This window comes from Felis catus, chromosome B4 (genome assembly GCF_018350175.1).
Source record: "Felis catus isolate Fca126 chromosome B4, F.catus_Fca126_mat1.0, whole genome shotgun sequence".
Classification (NCBI taxonomy): Eukaryota; Metazoa; Chordata; class Mammalia; order Carnivora; family Felidae; genus Felis; species Felis catus.
Genome location: NC_058374.1, coordinates 21,943,030 through 21,963,402, shown reverse-complemented (window position 1 = coordinate 21,963,402; position 20,373 = coordinate 21,943,030). Strand labels below are relative to the sequence as shown.

Genomic DNA, 20,373 nt, shown 5'->3' with positions numbered 1-20,373 from the left:
GATTGTCCCAGGGTCTCTGACCTTGGGGAGGAGGCCCCAGGGAGCAGCTCTGTCCATGTGGTCGTTGTTCCGATCTCGGAATGATCTTAGCATCTGCCGCCCCTAGGGTCTGAGGGCGAGTGCCCCCTGACCAGTGAGCTACCTTTCCCGCCTCACACAAGTCCTAGCCCTGCTGCAGGCCTCCGTGTCTGGTCTCCGGGGAGGTTCGGGAAGGGGAAACGAGGCGCTGTAGGATGGCCACCCCCTTGTATGGAGTGCTGCCATGTTTTCAGGCTCTTGGGCCTGACCATGGCCCAGGCAAAGTTAGCAAAGAACGCCTGAGGTGAAGTTGACATCTCGCTTTTCCAAGACAGAGACCACCGAATCCAGTTTCTGCCCATGAAGACCACCCAGGGGAGAAAGTGGGCTGAGGTTCAGGAACCTTGGGTGTCACGGCCGCCACTAGCTAGTTAAGTCTCTCCGGGGTTCAGTTTGTTTACCTGTAAAATCCACAGGGGTTGGACCCAGTGACTTTTCATTCTCTTCTCTCTGTGACATTTTATGGTGCTGGGGGTCGGTGACTCCGGGGATAACCCCCACAGAGGAGTATCTTTAGGGAAAGCCCAGGCTGTGGCTGGGGTCCGGGCAGCTGGGGGGAGGGGTAACAGACAGCACAGGTGCACCCGCCCCGGGCCAGGCGCTTTCTTTAGTCCCGAGCGGTGGAGACTTGAGGGGAGGACTGGTGACCCCTAGAAGCCTATTCTCTGGAAAAGGCATCGAGTTCGGTTCTAAAGTGAACGATGCGCTAATAGATTCTCGAACACGGAGAGATGCCTCACAACACCTAAGATGCCTCCGGTGATTCCGACGGCTCCGAATTGGGGAGGACGGTGCTCCCGAGCGAGGCTGTGCCTCAGACGGAAATCAGTCAAGCGGCCGTGTTGATACGGAAGTGTAGAACATAGATTATTTTAATTGCTAATTGTTCTTGAGACCCCTGCCCAGGTGTCGTCGTTGTTGGTTTTCCTAAATGTGGCCTAAATGTTCTCAACAGGTACGGTGAAGGAAATTACAGTTTATTCAGAGGCTGCCATGTTGCTGATGGAAGTACAAAGAGGACTCATCAAGGTTGTTGGGTTTTTTTCACACGGCTTTTAACGTTTACAAAGAAAATGATTTCGGGGGGTGCGCGCTAGGAAGAAGCAGGCTGTAAACCGTTCCCAAGCAGCCAAATACTCCTACGACGGAGAGAACGTTCCCCGCACCCTCATCTCATCAATCACTACCCCCTCCCTGATAATCGGCATCTAAATGTAACAGGAAGTACTCTTTTGTTCATGACTCTCGGGGAGGAGGGCATCCTGTCGTCGGAACACTCCAGGACCTCGTCGTGGGTGACTTCGCGGACACAGACCTCCCTCCCTTACACAGACGGGAGGCAGCCCCACGGGTGTCCCCTGTGCAGAGGAAACGACCAGAAGCTTCTCAGCCGACTGCGAAGGCCGTCCTCCCATCCCTGCTCCCCAGAGCCAGACTCGGGGGACCCTCAGTTAGTGCGTCCTAAGGTGGGAGAAAGGTCAGAGGGTGTGAGGAGAGGAAGTCGGGCAGACGCGAGCCTGCCGACAGCCTCTTCTTTGAAGAATTCCTCACTTGCTGGCGTCTTGAGAAAACGGCCTTTTCCTGGAGTCCTCCGGCCCCAGTGGCCCCTCGCAGGCCACCCTTGCCCCGGGTGGATGGAGAGTGCTGTTTGCGGCCTATGCCGGGATCAAACCATGACAGATAACCTTGGAGAAGCATCCTTGGGCTATTCCTGAGGACGGGCTTGCTTTCTTTTTTTAATCCAAGTATGGGTAATATACACGTTATATGCATTTCAGGTGTACAACGTGATGATTTAACAAATCTGAGGAACAGGCCTCTGACACCCCCTCAGACCAATGGTGGGTCCAGCACGCCCGTGGCCACAGGGAGAACACCCGTCGGGTCATCAGCCAGCCTTCGGGCTGGGATTTACACCTTGGCAAGTCGCGGGGGGTGCTTGCCGGGGCCCGTTCTCGACTCACCTTTTGAGCTGAGCCTGATGGCATCATTCAGGACGGGATGTGCACGCCGGTGGCGATGTGACACGGGTCCGCTCCGTCCTTTCCTAAGTCCGATTACAGCCAACCCAACCACTGGGATCCTTTGATCAGCCTGAAGGAAGACATGCTTCAGAGGAATACCCACCAACACCAGCCAGAAGGAGCTCTCCTTACAAAAGCAGTCCTGCTCTCTTGGCCTCCCTGCAATTTCTAATTCGTATTATTACTCTAGTTTTTATTCTACGATTCTAATTACTATCACTCCCCTCCCCCCAATTTTGGCATCCTCACTATACCTCCATTTAACTCATCATGTCGGAAGAAACAAGATGGGTCACTGTAGAGAATTCTTTTCTTCCTTCGCTCGTAATGAGCCCCGCCGGTCCCCTCGCTGTTCGTGAAGGGCACGCCCTCCACATAAGCTGTGCGGTGTGTGGTCCTCTCTGCCCGAATGCTCTTCCCTCACCTGCAAGTTTTCTCAGTGAGGCATTCCCCTAGTTACCCAATCTAAAATTATAACCCACCCAACGTGTCCCATCCGCCTCCACACTTGGCTTTTCTCCACAGCTCTCAGCGCTGGCTAAAATCTTATTACACTTATTAATTTAGCCGATTGCCTACCTCCTCTACCTCTACGGAAGCTCCAAATGAGGGCAGGAGCCCAGAGACTTCATCTGTGTTGTTGACTGCCGTGTCTCCGGTAACTAGAAGAGAGCCCAGCGAACAGCAAGTACCCCTTCAACATCTGTTGGATAAATACTTGAATGGATGAGTGACGTCGGCTGAACCACCCCCCACACCCAGGCAGCCCAGCCTTCTCTGAGTGTCAAGGGCCCTCGCTTCCTGTTAGAGTCTTGCCACCACCGCACCCAACATGTCTTGAAGACGTCTCTGACATCTTGCAGGTCTAGCAATGTGATTCGAAAAATCAGTATGTTTCGTGCAGGTTCTTTTTTGTCTTGAACAGGAGGGACCTTCAAAGAATCTAATTTTTCATGCTGATCAAAGAGAAAGCTAAATTTTATTCTTTTGATACCATTTTAATAATGAATGTATGACTAAATTCATTGTTAGTAATTTGCTTAATGTTCTCACATATGTTTTCTTAGGTAAAATCGGTTTATACATCTCCTTCCTCTATGTTATCCTCTACCTTTGGCAGGATCTAATGTCACTGTTGTGTTATTTTTGCAAATGTTAAATCTACTATGGATATGGCTTAGGAATTGTTGGAGGTTTGAAGGAATTTGTTCATGAAACTCTCCAGGTCCAGAGTTATTTTTGAGAGGCAACTATGAGTGATTTCTCTTTGCGTATTAGTCTATTCAGATATTAAGATCTTCCTGGGGCGCCCGGCTGGCTCAGTCGGTACAGTGCGCGACTCTTGATCTCAGAGTTGTAACTTCAAGCCCCACATTGCGTGTGGAGATTACTTAATAATAAAATCTCTTTTTTTCAAAAAAAGATCTTCTTTTTTATTTATTTATTTATTTTTCAACGTTTTATTTATTTTTGGGACAGAGAGAGACAGAGCATGAACGGGGGAGGCGCAGAGAGAGAGGGAGACACAGAATCGGAAACGGGGCTCCAGGCTCTGAGCCATCAGCCCAGAGCCCGATGCGGGGCTCGAACTCGCGGACCGCGAGATCGTGACCTGGCTGAAGTCGGACGCTTAACCGACTGCGCCACCCAGGCGCCCCCAAAAAAAGATCTTCTTATAACAATTTTTTTAATTTAATATTTCCCATAAAAAATCACATATTTGAATGGAAAGGCAGCCTACTGAATGGGAGAAGATATTTGTAAATCATATACCCAATAAGGAGTTAATATCTAAAATATACAAAGAACTCATACAACTCAACACCAAAAAATAAATAATCCAATAAAAAATGGGCAGAGGGTTTAGACATTTTTCCAAAGGAGACACACAGATGGCCATCAGACACATGAAAAGACACTCAACATCACTAATCATCAGGGAAATGCAAATCAAAACCACAATGATACATCACCTCACACCAGTCAGAATGGCTGATGTCAGAAAGACAGGTGTTGGCAAGAATGTGGAGAAAGAGGAACCCTTGTGCGCTGCCGGTAGGAATGTAAATTGGTGCAGAAACTGTGGAAATAGTATGGAAGTTCCTCAAATATTAAAAAGAGAAATAATATCATACAATACAGTAATTCCACTTCTGGGTATTTACCCGAAGGAAATGAAAACATGAATTTAAAAGGATACAAGCACCCATATGTTTAGTGGAGCATTAGTTACGATAGACAAGATCTGCCAGCAACCCCAGGGTCCACTGATAGACAAATAAATATAGATGTGGTATGGACACCCACCCCCACACCCACACTGGAATATTACTTAGCCATTAAAAAGGATGGCATCTTGCCATTCACAACAACGTGCCTGGAACTAGAGGGTATTATGCTAAGTGAAGTAAGTCAGGTAAACACAAATAGCATATGATCTCATTTATCTGTGGAATCTAAAAAACAAACGAATAAACAAGCAGAAATACACTCACAAAAATAGAGACCTGGTGGTTGCCCGAGCAGAGGGGGGTGCGAGGATGGGTGAAAGAGGTGAAGGAGATTAAGAGCTGCACACTCACACTCCCAGGAACAAAATAAGTGAGTCACAGGGATAAAGAACACAGCATAGAGAATACAGTCAATAGTACTGTAATAATTTTGTGTCTGTGACAGATGGTGACCACTTAACCTTAGTGAGCATTTTGTAATGTATGTAACTGTCAAATCAGCATGTTATATATCCACTATGTTATATATCTAATGTAATGTTGTAGGTCAACTATATACTTCAATTAAAAATACCCCACACGTTTCATCTGTATTTTCCAGTTGAGCTCTAACAAGCATGTGTTAACAATTCTAAAATCTCCTGTTACCTGTTTTTATACTCCACATTTCATTTCTGTTTTAGTTCAGATGAACATTCTCTCTTCTTGATTAAAATGACTGGAAGTCTGTTTTATGTTGTCATTGTTTTTCAGAGATGCATTTCTTTGATGTTCTAATAAATTGCTCTCCTAATTCACTGTCTCCTCTTAGTTTGTCTTTTCTTTATCCTATGAAGATATCTAATAAGATTGCCTTATTCTTTTTTCTAACTTCGTTAAATGAATCTTTTATTTCATTTGCTTTCTTTTATAAAAAAGAAACGAATTTGAAGCTACAAATATCTTAACAATAGCCTATAATTTTTGATACGTAGTGTTATTTTCTTAAGTGTCATATAATCGAGAATTTGTCTCATCCTTGTTCTGGGTTCCCGAGATAGAGCTTTTAAACCCCTGGAGATTCCTGAGTGGTTAAGTGTGTCTTTCTTATTCATGAGGGGTCACTGGACCACACCCGAGTTTATGCTAAGATGACTTGGATGGGGACTGGTCATGTTGGTAAGACCAATCGTGTGATTAGAGGGCCGCTCGAGGCTTTGAGCCACGTGTTATCAGCCCAACCCCCCCACCTCTGGGGGAAGGGAGATTGAGTTCAATCATGTGGCCAATGAGTCCATCAGTCACACATATGCAATGAAATCCCAGTAAACACCGAACACTGAAGCTCTGTTGAGCATCCTGGTTGCTGAGCATATTGACGTGCTGTGGGGGGGATGATGCGACCTGATTCCACACGGAGAGGGCACAGAACCTCTCGCGGTGTGTTTCTTCACTGACTGGTCTTGATTTGTATCCTTTAGAATAAACTGTAATAATAAGTATAGCAGTTTCCTGAGTTCTGTGAGTCTGGTGAACTGTTGAACCTGAAGGAGGTCGCAGGAGCACCTTTGGATTTGTAGCCAGATGGTCAGAAGTACAAGTAGCCTAAGGACTCCCAAACCTGCAGCTGGCAAAGGACACGAGAGTAGTCTTGTTGGGGACTGTGCCCCACACCTGTGGAGTGGGTAGTAACTCTGGGTGGTTAGGGTCAGAATTGCACTGCAGTCAATACATTACTTAATAATTTACTTTTTTAAGAAAGAATATAATTTAATCATTCGCTCTAGCAAGTTGATATTCTTTCCACCTTCAGATGTAAGTCAAACCAGTCACTTACGGAGTGTTTTGGCCTTTTTGTTGTTGCTGCTGAGATAGGGAGCAGAGGTGTAACCAACCCACCAACACATAATCCAACGGTCATTTCGCCAGTTATGAGTCTACTCAAACAAGTCACTGGTTTCAACTTCTTTCTAAATATAGATTTTTTTTTAACCCTGTGTGTATGGGTGCTAATTTGATGGTGAGAGGTAGAAATAGAGTTACTGGATAGGAGGTTAGCATATAAAATGGCTAATACAATAAAATAGTAATATTCTCTTCTGAGGCCAAAGAAAACCATGTCTTGAAAGTAGATGAAAGAAATATTCTATTAAAATTGTTCCTCTGCATGCATTATTCAGTGCTTCAGGATGAGAGTGCTTACACAGTTGGTACTTGGTTGGAATGGCAGAAGCCTCCAGAAAGGTGGGCTGACTAGGGTACCAAGAACTGTTTCTATTTTTTTTTTTAATTTTTTTTTCAATGTTTATTTATTTTTGGGACAGAGAGAGACAGAGCATGAACGGGGGAGGGGCAGAGAGAGAGGGAGACACAGAATCGGAAACAGGCTCCAGGCTCTGAGCCATCAGCCCAGAGCCCGACGCGGGGCTCGAACTCACGGACCGCGAGATCGTGACCTGGCTGAAGTCGGACGCTTAACCGACTGCGCCACCCAGGCGCCCCGAACTGTTTCTATTTTTAGGAGAGGTCTTTCTTAAATGAAAGTATGGTCAGAGTGAAAACTTAACAGATATTGTGGCAAACACTCCTGAAATCAGGCAGAGCACTATGGGAAAAGGTGCTACAGATGGGTCACTGGATGGGCCAAAGGGACCTTTCTGATTAGTCAATATTTTCTGAATGGGCCTTTTTCCCACGCTCTTACTCTGGAGGATTATATCTGAGATGCATGGAAGCCCACTACTAGGAATTCCCGAAGGCAAGAACATATTTAAAACTATGATTAACATGTTCAAGAGCAGAGATGAAAACCATGGGAGGAAAATACACCCATTTTTCTCTGTTGAAGATGGAGAACTTCAACAGAAAATTGGAATGCATAAAAAAGAATCAAATGGTTATTTTAGGACTAAAAAGGTATATACCGCTTAAAATGAGGACTTCAAAAGATGTGTTTAAAAGCAGATTAAACAAGCAAAAGGGTAAGAATGGTAAATTACAGAGCATGTTGACCAAAAAGACAAAAAACAAAAAACAAAAAAAAACCAAACTGAAGTATGGAAATTTAGAAGACTGGGAAAATTCAGAAAAGAACCATAGAGACACATGGGATGCAATGAATGGCCTAAAATTTGTGTGATTCAAGTTCTAGAAGGAGAGGAGTGAGGTCAGGGAAAAAGCAATAGTGAAGGGAGAGTAACAGAATTTTCCAAAACTGATGAAAGTATCAACCAAAGATTCAAAGAACTGTGTGAACCCCAAGCACAAGAAATACAAAGACAACCACACTAGGGCACATCATAAACTGCTGAAAACCAAATCAAAAGAGAAATTCATAACAGCTGCGGGTTGGGGCAGGAAACGTACTGCTTTCAAAGGAGCACCAATAGCACGGGCAGCTGATTTCACAGAGGAAACAATGGAAGCCATAAGACGATGGAACGAAACTTTAAAAATGCCAAAATAAAATGTCCAAGTTAGAATTCTATGCCCAGGGAAAATATTTCCAAAATGAACGGAGATAAAACTCACCAAAATTTATACATTAAATAGGTGCAATTTTTTGGTGTATCTTTTCCTCGATAAAGCTTTAAACATTTTAAAGGAGAATAAATACATTTGTCAGGCCAAGAAAAGAAACTGAGAAGATTCAACACCAGGAGTCATGAACTAAAAGAAAGAGTTCTGGGGCGCCTGGGAGGCTCGGTCAGTTGAGCGCCCGACTTCGGCTCAGGTCATGATTTCATAGTTTGTGAGTTCGAGCCCCGCGTCAGGCTCTGTGCTGACAGCTCGGAGCCTGGAGCCTGCTTCAGATTCTGTGTCTCCCCATCTCTGCCCCTCCCCTGCTCATGCTCTGTCTCAGAAATAAATAAACATTAAAAAAATTTTTTTTTTAAAAAGAGTTCTTCAGGCAGAAGAAAACAATCCCACAGGGAAATGTGATATTTCAGGAAGAAATAAGGAGGAAATATGTAGGTAAATATAAATAAATATTGGCATATAAATTAATGACTTGTGGGGCTTAAAATGTGTGTAAAACTAAATTCATAGCAACAGTAACACAAAATATGGAAGGGTGTTAATGAGGTTAAAGCGATCTAAGGAGAGCATTCTTGGAAAAGTAGCAAAAATAATTGTTATATGGCTGTGACAAGTTAAGGATGCATGTTGTGATTTCCATGGTAACCACCAAAAGAAAAGCTACGTGATGCACTACAAACTAATAAAGAGAAAAATGGAATCATTAGGTTTTTCTTTCTGCCTATAAAATCTCAAATAATTTAAACGCTTTCAATAGCAAAGTATTCAAGACTCTCAATTTGTAAAACAGTTGAGTTCTATTAAGGTTGTATAACCAGATGCCTACTCCAACGTAATCTATTTCTTTTTTCTTTTGGTATCTGATTTCGAGTTTTCACAAAAGAGCAAATTCATGGGCTTAGACACAGAGTAAACACCAATTTTAGTAAGTATTTTATTTGAACATGTTAAAGCTTAACTTTGCAGCCACTTTCACTCATTAATCACTGAAACCTAACAAGCTCCCACTGGCACTTATTTGTGGGTAGGAAGCATGAAACCAGAATGGTCAAGACATTCTAAAGCTATGAAAAAGAACCACGCATCCCATCGATCACTGCGTGTGCCTCCCGAACTCTGCTGTCCCACAACCCCGGTCCTTGGCATTTCTTTCGGCGCTGGGATTATTGTTGATTACTCTAATCCCGCGTCCCCTTCCTCTTTTCCCTTGACCCCTCACCTGTATAGGTCCACGAAGTGCTTCACTGCAGTGGTAAGGTCAGGGTAGTTTTGTAGGAGTTTTTTGGCTCGTGGTCCATCAGCTTCTTAATGTCCCCCAAGAGTCACACCCTCTGGTCCCAGGCAGAGCCTACAGAAGTCAATTCGATGGAAATGGCTGCCCTTCTGTCACCGCGTGAAATTCCAGTCCAAGCTGGAGTCAGGGTTGGGCTGAGTCCAGGTAAATACATCCCAGAGGTTGTGACTTGCCTGGTGCCAGCAGCACATTTGGCCTAGCTTGGTAGCCAACAGAACACGTCATTCATATGAGCGGTGACAACTGAGGGTGTAAATGAAGCAGTGGTGAGGGGAGGGGGCCCCTGGAGACAGTCAGTATTTCCTTGGTTTGAACTTCAGTGCCACACTGTTGATGCAAAACCTCTGCCCACTAGGCCCACGTCCATCAGGAAGCACGCGGCCAAGACGGGCTCCACGCTGCACGGGAGAGAGGCCGCCGTCATTTCCCCACCGAGACAAAGTTCTTTACGTGAAACTAGACAGGTGAGCCCCACGTGGCCGCACCCAACATGGCCACCCCACTCTGGTGTCTGACATTTGTATGGGGGGAGGGAAGCCCATCACATCAGAATTTGATTAAGAAATGAAAGAAGACAGGGGCGCCTGGGTGGCTCAGGCAGTTAAGGGTCCGATTCTTGACTTTGGCTCAGGTCATGATCTCATGGCCCGTGAGCTCGAGCCCCGTGTCGGGCTCTGCGCTGGCAGCACGGAGCCTGCTGGGGATTCTCTCTCTCTCCCCCTCTCTCTCTGCCCCTCCTCTGCTCACTCTGTCTCTGTCTCTCTCTCCCTCCCTCTGCCCCATCTCTGGAAGGCCACAACCAGGAAGGGCTACGTCAGAGAGTGGCTCAGGAAGGTTCTGTCTCTTCCCTGCAGTGCCCAGAATGATGGGAGAAGGATCTGAAGTAGCAAGTGTAGAAAAGTATGAAAATACTCCCGCGTCATAACACCAGCTACGCTCTTTGCAGCATCGGGGAAAACCAAAGAGACAAAACAAAAAAGCCCCACCTGCTCGCAGACAACCTTGGTGCGAGTTAATCCTAACGAGGTGTCCACGCCTCTCAGGATCCCCGCGTCCCTTTCATCGGAGCCAGACGTCCCGTGAGCCTCAGAAAACGAAGGCCGTCCGGTGCCGGAGCAGTAGTTTTTCTCGGAACCGGGGAAGACATTGGCCACGCGGCAGCTGCTGAGATTGTTATGAACACACGAAGAGCATTGGATGCCCCAACTCATTTTTCTGATCCCCTCCCTCCTCTGCCAGACCTCCAGGCCAGTTAGGTGAACAATCAGTTCCGCAGGAACCCTGCCCGCTGCACTGTCACTATTGAACACGTTGTCCCGTCCCCCTGAAAGGATCTCTTGTTCCTGGGATGCTGCCGGCTCCCCTCCCGATGTCCGACAGGGACCGAAAAACACTAGAGGCTTTGTGAACTGTGATGCCCATTAGGAAACACAGATCCAATCCAAGTGGTCTAAATGTGGAAAAGGGGGAAACGGAAACGAAACAGCAGTGGTCCGTGGAGGGCGTCACGGTCTGGGCCCAGCAGGGGGAGACCTGATGAAACGCATTTTCAGCAGCAGGACCTTCCGGTTACCCGGACACAGAAGCCTGACTGCCTCTGCCATTTCGCAGCTGTGTGACACTGGGCAGGCTATGTCACCTCTCCGGGCCCCATCTGTAGCATGGGGAGAATAACACCTACGTCATGGAGACGTTTTGAGGATTGAAGGAGATACTCTGCGGGGGCAGGGGGGGCGGGGAGGAGTAAGTGCTCGTGAAGGTTCGCTGTGAACAGTCGCTGCGGCGCCGTGACCCTCCTGGACACGTCCCATGGGAACGAATGGCGCCGAGGTGGGAGAGGCCCAGAGGGGCCGACCAGAGGAGTGAGAGGGAAACACGCAAATCCACGCGCCAGGGACCCCCGGTGAGCTCCCTCAAAGGGCACTAGGGAACCCGAGTGGAAAATCTGCAATGGCAGGGGAAGGGCTCTCTAAGGAAGAGGGAGAAGAAATGCACTATAAACTCTGCAAAACAAACAAACGAACAGACAAACCAAGAGCCGAAAACCAAAAAACCTGAGTAAAGAGAAGGAAAAATGGCAAATAACCAACTCCCTGGCCCATGAACGCAGAAGGAAGCTCGGGGAGAGCACGCGCCGCAGCAGGAAGAGTCAGGTTCGAGGTGGTCATCCTCAAACACTCCCATCTCGGGGCTGCTCTCTATTAAATCACCGAGGAGCTCTGAGAGGTTTTGTTTACGGGAATTACGGATACCAATGTTTAACAAATTAGAAATTGTAACTGACAAGTTGTAAATAATCATCCATGAAGTTATTTTTAAAAATAACGAATTCATTACCTGGTCCCATAAATAACCTACTTTTCTGACGGCGGATTATATTTTCCAAAATGAAACAAACACTTAGTGAGAAGAGATGTACTGTTTCACAATTCTGCACATCTCTTTAACATCTAGCTTAGAAAAAGGAAAAAGACCATTGACTCTTCGCATGTGCTTCTGGATTCGATCTGCTGCACTGCTATTTTGACTGAGGTACAGAAGAGGATGTGGCCTCATGGATATGCAGTAACGAAAGAGAGGGAGGGCCTTGGAGGGCCCCTAAAACGGTCCCAGAAACTCCCAGGATCCTCAGACCAGCCTTTGAGAACTCTGAGGAGTAAGGACCCTGACTTCTGAAAGGTGTGGGCGTGGAGCCAGGCTCTGCTATATCTGTGACCTTGGCAAGTTATTTAGTCTTTTAAAGCCTCAGTGCCCTAATGGATAGAACAGTAAAGGCATTACTGCCTCACAAGGTTGCTGACAAGATTACCTGAAATAGTTTCCCTATAGGTACAGTGTATTTAGCATAGTGTCGGATAAACGGTACATGATTCGGTAGCCATTATTTTTAAAAATCATTACTATTATTAATAACAGATATCCATGAAATCTGAGCAGCCATAGGTCCACTTTTTTTTTTTTTGCAACCCTTTCCAAAGTGCTCAAAACTATTCATCCGAGCCACCCTGGCCCAGGGAAAAACATTTTGAGTATGTTTTAGTCACAGCCTTTCCACCCTTAACATTACACGTAAACCAGTGATCATTAAAGGCATTTTGATGGAGAATTATGAATGTAATACGTTTTTTAATGAATTAATCTAAAGACTAATAAAAAGTCATTTAAAATGTTTATGGGAAACAATAAATCTTTCTTGACGCAATTAACGGAATCTGCAGATTTTACCAGGTAATAATGAGAGGTCCATCATATAGAATTTCAGAATGGGAACCTAAATATTAAGGTCAATCAGAAATTCCAATATATGGGAGCTCCTGGATGGCGCAGTCGGTTGAGCATCTGACTTTAGCTCAGGTCCTGAGCTCATGGCTCATGGGTTCGAGCCCCGCTTTGAGCTTTGCGCTGAGAGTGCCAGGGCCCACTGTGGATTCTCCGTCTCCCTCCCGGCCCCTCCCCCGCTCACGCACACACATGAGACTGTCAAATAAACAAATAATAAATATACGTTAAAATTTTTTAAATAAAAAGAAATTAAAATAAACATATTTAAATGATTACCAGATTATAAGACTCTACCTTGGGAAACTAAAACCACTCTGGATCATCTCTTTTCACATACTCTTAGAGGTGTTTGGTTTTTTTTTTTTTTTTTTTTTGCTGTGTGTTTGCGTGTTCGTTACATGTTTATTTGCTTTGGTTTTTCTTCATTTCTGGAAATTCCACAGTCCCCAAACTACAGCCGAGGCACCTGGTGATAACTGACAACTCTAAAATTTTAGAAGAATTTCCATTCATTCGGAGGAACCGGAACACAAAAAAGGTTTTTAACGAATGTTACTTAGTTACTTGTAACGTGCAGGACATCCTGATGTTATGTAAGAAGGAAAGTAATATTAGGCTTTCAGTTTCCTTCTATTCTGAGAAGGATGTAGGAGCACCCAACATGTGATCCCACAGTAGATTTTAATAAACACTTCCAGAATGGGTACATGGGGGGAAAGAGAAAGAAGGGGAACAGAGGAAGCAGGGAAGTGGTGGCAAACGAAGCAACAGTCTGGAGCCCCCAGAGGGGTGATAACATCCTAAGAGTGTTCTGGGCCTGGAAACCTTGGATTAAAGGCCTCTGATTCGGACAGGAGGCATGTCTCCCGAACAGGCACCATACTGGTTCTGTGTGAGGCCAATTCTGCCAAGAGGCAGTGGTCCCACATCCACTTGACTCTTTCTTGGCTGACCAACTTTCCCCCTCATTTTGACCCTACACAAGCATTTGGAGGAATGTTTACTTTATTCCTCCACCCCCGCTTGCTATTATGAAGGCTGGAGACTAGAGAAAGAGAGAGGCAAAACAAGAATATTTTCCTAAGACCAAGCTCTTGAATGGGAAGCACGCTCAGGAATATAAGCTTCATGGATAGATTCTCATTAATGAGACTATATTCACAAGAATTCCTCATTCTCAAAGATTTATCTCCATATGCAGCCCTAAGAAGGCTCCGTCTCTGAGGACAGTCATTGCCAACAAGTACTGAGTGCTTGCTGGGCACACGCCGGGAACTGCGCTGGTGCTTCTGCGTGCATTACCTCACGACTCAGTTAATCCTCTCAACAACCTTATGAAGTCCAACTATCCTGCTAGCACGTTACAGGTGAGGAAATCAAGCCACAGACTGGTTCAGAGACATGCCCAAGGTCACAGAGCAGGGGAGCAGACCCCTAGCCACTTCAGTATCCTACCTCTCCTATAAACAAATACATCTTTAAGAAAAGTATATTCTGGAGCATAAAAGATCCTTTTAAACATATTCGTATTTCTTCCAGTTTCAATTATTCAGCAGCAGCAGGAAAATGGAACAGAAACCAACTCAAAAGTCCCTAAGGGGGAAAAAAAAAATAGAAACCTTTCAACTAAAACTAAATGATTAAAAAAGAAATAAGTAAGGTTGGTGAATCGGCAGCTTCGCAAACTGGCCTTTGGTAAACGGGCTTCTCGAGAACTGGCTGGTTCTCCTGTTAGTCTTGGCTGCTTCACTATCTCAGTGACCTGGGGTTGGTCACTCGACTTCCTTAATTTGGACACGCATTGTGCCGATACGGTAGCCACTGGCCACATGTGGGCTTTTAGTTTTAAATGAATTAGAGTTAAATAAAATTAAAAATTCATCTTCAACGACACTGAGCGTTCAAGAGCCATATGCGATTAGTGGCTACCATATTGGATAGAGCAGATCTGGAGCATTTCCATGGAGGCAGAAACTGCTCCTGGACAGTCTACCCTACTGCTCTAGTCTCAGGTCCATCCCGGCTCCAACGTTCTGTGATTCCAGACTGGCTGCTGCAGTGAGGGGATGGTGGGCCCGGGGAGGAAAAGGTCTCAATTTTACTAGTGCAGGAACTGGAACACCAGTGAAGTAAGAAAATGAACGCAAAGTGGGAGAATGCCCCTACGAGGACAACTTCTCATCCTGTCTTCACAGCCCAAAGGTAGAAACAGAGCATCCGTCTGGTTACTGTCCACCTTTATTTTTGACTAAAAGCAGGCTGGCCATCTCAAGGTCCTGCTTCTCCTTAACAGAACCAAAGGTCAAGGAATAACTAATGGCTCAGAAATACGCGTCCCACATCTTCCTGTGTTAAAATAGCCTGCTTCTCTTAGTTCTCCCCAGGCCATCCCGGGCCGACTGCTCTCTTAGACGTCTCCTCACCAGCCACTTGTCGTAGTGAGTGAATCCGGGCAAAGACTTGCCCTTCCGCAAGCATGAAGGGAAATCGATCCTAATTGTTCCTCATCCTTGCCGGCGGGGTCTGGCTCTCCAAATCCGGCCCACATTAGCAGCCAGCAGCCCAAGAAAGCCCGGTCTGCTCAAAGCCCAAAGGACATAATGAAGCCCGGCTTAATGGAAGATTCACAGAGCTGGCTTGATTTATATTTTATTCTAAACCAATTTAGGGTTGATGCAGAAGAAAGGAAAATATCTTTGAAGTTCTGAAAACAGGACTTCAAAGATGTTTTCCTTTCTTCTTCATCGAATCTACTGTTTTTAGACTGTTTCCTGCATGGCTAAACAAAAAAGCCTTTGTTGAGAGATTTCAGATCCTGATTGACTTAAAAGAGGCTTTGAAATCAAGGGACAATTAAATTTACTTTTAGCTGGTACAGAACAGGGTATGTATTCACTACTGTCAAGCACTGTGGGGAATCTATCCTCATAAAATTCTACATTTCCCAAATTAAATTATAAACCCATTTTCCCTGGGAGAGATATAGTTTTAATCACATGGCCAGGCAGATACTATTATGGTTTAGGTTTCTTTAAATACTTTCCCAGGAAAATATTCTAACAGTGTTACCTTAAGGTGCCCACGAAGTTTTATTTGTTGTCTAGTTCTCCGGGATACAGAGAGAAAGAATACAGGCTAAGAGATCTCGTTAACTGCTCTACATGCTAGAAATAATCCAGACAGGCAAGGATTTTATAGAAACAGCTCTCCTTATAGCAACCATGCCAAATGAGGAGGGCAATTAAAAACACCAGGGGTATATATTTAGCCAAGACTTCAAATGAGACAGAGCTGCATGAAATCTGGAGGTCCGTTCTCCTTCAGTACCTCTCCACCTTGACCTTACCTGAAGAGTGGGTTGTCCCAGCACACGCAGTGATACGTTCCTGATTCCTTGTTATTCAGGTAGATCCCACTGAAAGGCTGAAAGCAAATGAGATACATCATGTGTAGGGTTCTCCTACCACCAGCAGGAGATGATATGCGGATTTAAATCCAAGGTTCAGTCCCCAAATAAAGGAATTTTTGTACTAATTTGACGAAGGGCAAACATCACCGGAGAGAAAATTACAACGTGCCCGACGAAGCAGCCTGCAGGCTTATCACAACCCAGCCTTTATTGTGCCAAATATTCAAATTATGACATTAATCATGCTTTGTATTTATATAGCACCTTTCATCCAAGAACATCAAAGTCCGTGAAAAAGTGAGAGAACAGTCCTCTGCATGGTGTAAGATTTCAGTCTTCGTCTCAAAACAGTTCATACAATAGGAATCCAGTCCACTGTCTAAAACACTTTGAAATCTCCAATTAAAGACAGAATATAAATACATAAATAGCATAGCTCTGTCAGCTCGTGGTTGTGCCTCTAATACGCTTTGCGCGGCATTTAGGGCGTTGCATACTTACAAAACGTTTAAATAATGAGTTAGATTATCCCATACCAAAGTTACTACCTAGATGAAATGACTTCATTAATTGTGGCCTAAAGAGTTTGCGGGTTTCCAGAGGTTTCCCAAGAAAAACACAAGGAGACTTGAGGCAATGAGTCAGCCAAGTCTTGACATATATTTTTCAAAATGTCATTTTGCAAATTGGATCTCGCTGTTGGAAAAAGAAACAAAGAGCTTTTTGCCCAATTCCTTTTGTGAAAGTAAATTAAAAGGAAAGAAAACAAAAACAAAACCAACCCTCTCACCCCAGCCAACTACGGACCATCCACCAGCAGGGCCGGGCAGCAAGCGCTCCCCCAACTGCACGGGATGAAAGAGAAGCCAGCGCTCCTCTGAACGGGTCGCCACGTTGCAGAACGGACTCGGGAGGCAGGCTGGACTCTTCTGCCCTTCCTAGATTTCCCGTCTCGACAAAATCACAGGTCAAACATTCAGATTCCCCGTGGTAATATTAACAGCCCGTTTTCAGCGAGCCGCATCGCGGACAATTTCAAAATAACCCGCTGAGCCTACCATCTGGGCACACTTGGACGTTTTCCCTCTTCAAAGACTCTAAGCTGAGCTGCAGAACAGTAGTTCTGCACAGTAGTAAGCTGGTCTTTTTACGGCCTGTCCCCCTGGGTGCCTGCTCCCACCCGTGGCACCTGCAACCAAGCTCCACATCCCTCCCGCCTGGGCTGACGAGACACACGTGCCAGGGGGCCACCAGTCCTGGGGCTGAGCTAGAAAGCCTAGGAAGCTTCAACGGACACATTTTATGAAGTGACATCTATCCAGGCCTCCTAGACCGGTTTCCTGATGCCTCCTTCCCCTTACACCTCAATTTTATATGAGTCTTATCATCTATTTAGGGCCGAACTCAGCTTTTAACTCAACAAGTGTGCATTCTAGTATTTACTTGAAAACCTAGTATGTACCCAGGGCTGGTCTGGGTGCCGTTACAGAGATGGGGAGGAAAAGACCGGGAACTGAACTGGCCAGCACCTTCATATGGGACTTCCAGCCTCCAGAACTGTGAGAAATAAATGTCTGTTGTCTAAGCCCCCAAGTCTGTGGTATTCTGCTATGGTGGCCCTGAAGGCAGTCTGTCTGGACCAACGGGACCTCTTTCTTTGATCTCGTCCATACAACATACCTGCTGGGAACAGATGGCCCGCTCAAAAGGGCGATTTGCACTTAACTTCATATAGAACGATTTACAAAGGTGGGGACAGGGCCAGCGGAAACCAACAGGGAGGGTGAAGCAGCCCCGGGCCCGTGGCTTTGAGAACACACTACCCTACTAGGCCTGTGGGGCCAAGGATGCGGCAGCTCCCAGCACCCGTGAGGCTGCGGCCGTAGGTGAGGGCGGCCTGCAGGAGCACGGCCGCCGAGAGGACCCTGGATCCTGATTTCTCGGTTGTGTCCTCTGACCTCGCCGGCATCATCCACTGCCACACTCGGTCAGTAGCCGGAGGGAAGGGGAGCGTGTTCTTCTTCCCAGAGCTCAGAGCGGAGCGAAGCATGTGGAGAGCAGTTCTGCGGGGCAGACAGCGGGTGACCTGCATAAAACCTGCCTTCGACTGCCTTCTGTCGGACTTTTATAATGCAACCAGGCTGTGAACTCATCTGCTGTGTCTACCCGAGTGCTAACGTACCCCTGCGGCCCAATACGAACACGCGCGACCGGATTTTTCAGTGTGGGTGACCAAATAGAAAGCTTACACGTGTTACTTCTCTCTCGTTAGCAAGGCTTACAGCTAGTTCTGCATTATTCCAAGAAGTTCCGTGTGGACGTGGGTCAGCTGAAAGGGATTTATAACATTACTGAAAATACTAGATGATGCTCATTTTGTAAAATGGCCAAATGCACAGAGCATACTGCGCCATCTGTTTGAGAATCCCACAGATTGATTCTCCTCAACATCTGTCAGCTCATCTCCAGGCTCGGTATATATACCAAACCCTGCCTGGCTGTGTGTGTCCCTGAGAAAGGGCTGGCTTAGAATATTCTGGGATACGCCCAACTGCACACAGAGAATCACACGTGGCTCCCCGTACTACCTGCACTAATAACCACGGTCTCTTTCCCAGGGAAGGATTATTAGAGTCCCACCCACAGGAAGTTTTAAAAAAATAGCAGGACTTCACAAGAATCTATTGGGATCTGCCGGCCTAAGGACGTCAGCATCGGAGAAACCGAGGGTGTGCCATGATTCCACGGCCACGTGCACATGAACTCGGTGGGGCCTGCTGAAGGAAAGACAGAAATACCCCGCAGCTCCGCAAAAGCGCTGTGGTCCACTCTGTGGGGTCCACTTCCCCAATGAAAAGGTCTAGTAACCGCGTTCTACGGCTTTATTCCAGCGGCTATGCTTGGGTGTGAGACAGATTACTGGTTAAGAAGCGCTGTGCTGGGAAAACAGGACCGTAATGAGGAACCACGGAGGACGGAGGACGGCTCCCCCCCGGAAACGAGTCAAAGCTGAGCTTGATGAATGCAGCTTAATGTTTTTGCCTCTTAGCCCGCACTCACTCAGAAGTCACAAAAATTTACTTTCTGAGGGCGGACCACGGCCAGGCGCTGTGTTTTGTGCGAGGGCCACACCAACAATGGCAAGTGCTCTGAAGGAAAAGTGCTGGGAACAGCAAGGCCGGCTTGGGGCCGAGAAAGGCCTCCCTGAGCACAGGGGCTGGGGGCTGAGAGGTAGGTCTGAAGGGGCAGGGAGGGTGGGCCAGGGGATGGGGGAGAGCAGGACACAGGGTCAAGGGCGGGAGAGGGAGCCCAGGGTGTTTGAGAGCGGAAGGAAGATCAGTGTGGCCCAAGCGCAGAGATAGGTAAAACAGCCCGACCGAGGACAGGGGCAGGAGGCCGGGGGCAGAGCCACTGGGGCCTAATTAGCCACTTGTAAACTTTGCTCTTTACCTTGGAAGCGGCGGGAAGCCTCTGGAGGGGCGGCGGAGGGCTGTGGTCGGACTTGTGTTTTCGGGTCTCTCTGGCAGCCGTGTGGAGAAGGGGGGCCAGAAGGAGAGCACCGGGAAGGTTACTGAGGAGGCAGAACAGGGTGAGGGGAGGGAGGGGGGGTCCGGGAAGGCTTCCGGTCCCTACAGGCAGGTGGACACGGGTGCCCGAGAGGGAGAACCACGGAGGAGGGCCGGACGACGGGCAGAGCGGATGAGCGACACGTACCCCAACTCCCCCTCCAACCACCCCCGGTCCATCCAGTCACCGAACCGTCGGCAGTGTGGCCCACCGGGTCGGTTCCCTTTCGCCTCGTGATGTAGAACCGCTCTGGAGTCAGCTTTTTTGCCACTCGCTCCGGGTGAGAGACTGGCTCGCGCTCTGTGAGGGACCCGGGGTGGTTAAATGGGAACCTGTTGTAATTAGGACAAAAGGGCCCAATGAACGTTTCCCCTGAGCCTTGCTCCTCAAGTGCACGGCCACCCCCAGGACCCGGCCGTCCCTCCCCTCTCCCACGACTCCCTTCGTCCCGGGGACCAGAAAGCTCCGGTACAAAATGCTTCAACTGACTCATTAGTTTCACGAGAAAGGAACAGCAAGGGGACAGCCGGTTTTCTCGTCCCACCGGGGCGCGGGAGCTAAAGAGGCAGCTGAAATACGAAATAATGCAGACTAAGATCTCCTCGGGTGCCCGGGGGGTGCACATTGGTCCCTCTTCTATTACCGCATCCAGAGGAGTATTTCTTGCCAGGACACGGCTGGGAGTAGCTGAGTGACTGGACAGAAAAGAACCGGGAGCTAGTGGGTTATTCAACTCCTCTCCTTCGCTGGCTTATAAAAATCTCTCTGCTTTTGTTTGTCGGCAGAAGTCTTTATTAAAAAAAAATCTAGTGCGGGAAAAAAAAGAGACTCCTACAGCGCGTGCCCCTGCAAAGAAACGGAGACCTTCCAGAATCCATCCTTATGCTTTAACTTTACGACTACTCTTTTTAGCCAAAGGGGAGGAGGAAGCCCAAGGCATATATAACCGATGCTTCGACCATCCAACAC

At 46.9% G+C, this 20,373-nt stretch overlaps 1 protein-coding gene across 1 annotated transcript in view; it reads right to left on the bottom strand.

The window, feature by feature from the left end:
* Window positions 1-932: 932 nt before the first annotated feature.
* MSRB2 (methionine sulfoxide reductase B2) overlaps window positions 933-20,373 on the bottom strand; it is a 38,810-nt gene continuing 19,369 nt past the window's right edge. The window contains exons 4-14 of the mRNA XM_045062651.1: window positions 19,592-19,736; window positions 19,288-19,357; window positions 16,709-16,788; window positions 16,620-16,676; window positions 15,775-15,851; window positions 10,133-10,310; window positions 9,072-9,544; window positions 2,682-2,805; window positions 2,357-2,526; window positions 2,043-2,172; window positions 933-1,539 (exon numbers count right to left, since the gene is read on the bottom strand). Of these exons, the coding sequence (XP_044918586.1) occupies window positions 9,440-9,544; window positions 10,133-10,310; window positions 15,775-15,851; window positions 16,620-16,676; window positions 16,709-16,788; window positions 19,288-19,357; window positions 19,592-19,736 (712 nt within the window). The 3' untranslated portion in view covers window positions 933-1,539; window positions 2,043-2,172; window positions 2,357-2,526; window positions 2,682-2,805; window positions 9,072-9,439. The remainder of the gene's footprint in view (window positions 1,540-2,042; window positions 2,173-2,356; window positions 2,527-2,681; window positions 2,806-9,071; window positions 9,545-10,132; window positions 10,311-15,774; window positions 15,852-16,619; window positions 16,677-16,708; window positions 16,789-19,287; window positions 19,358-19,591; window positions 19,737-20,373) is intronic.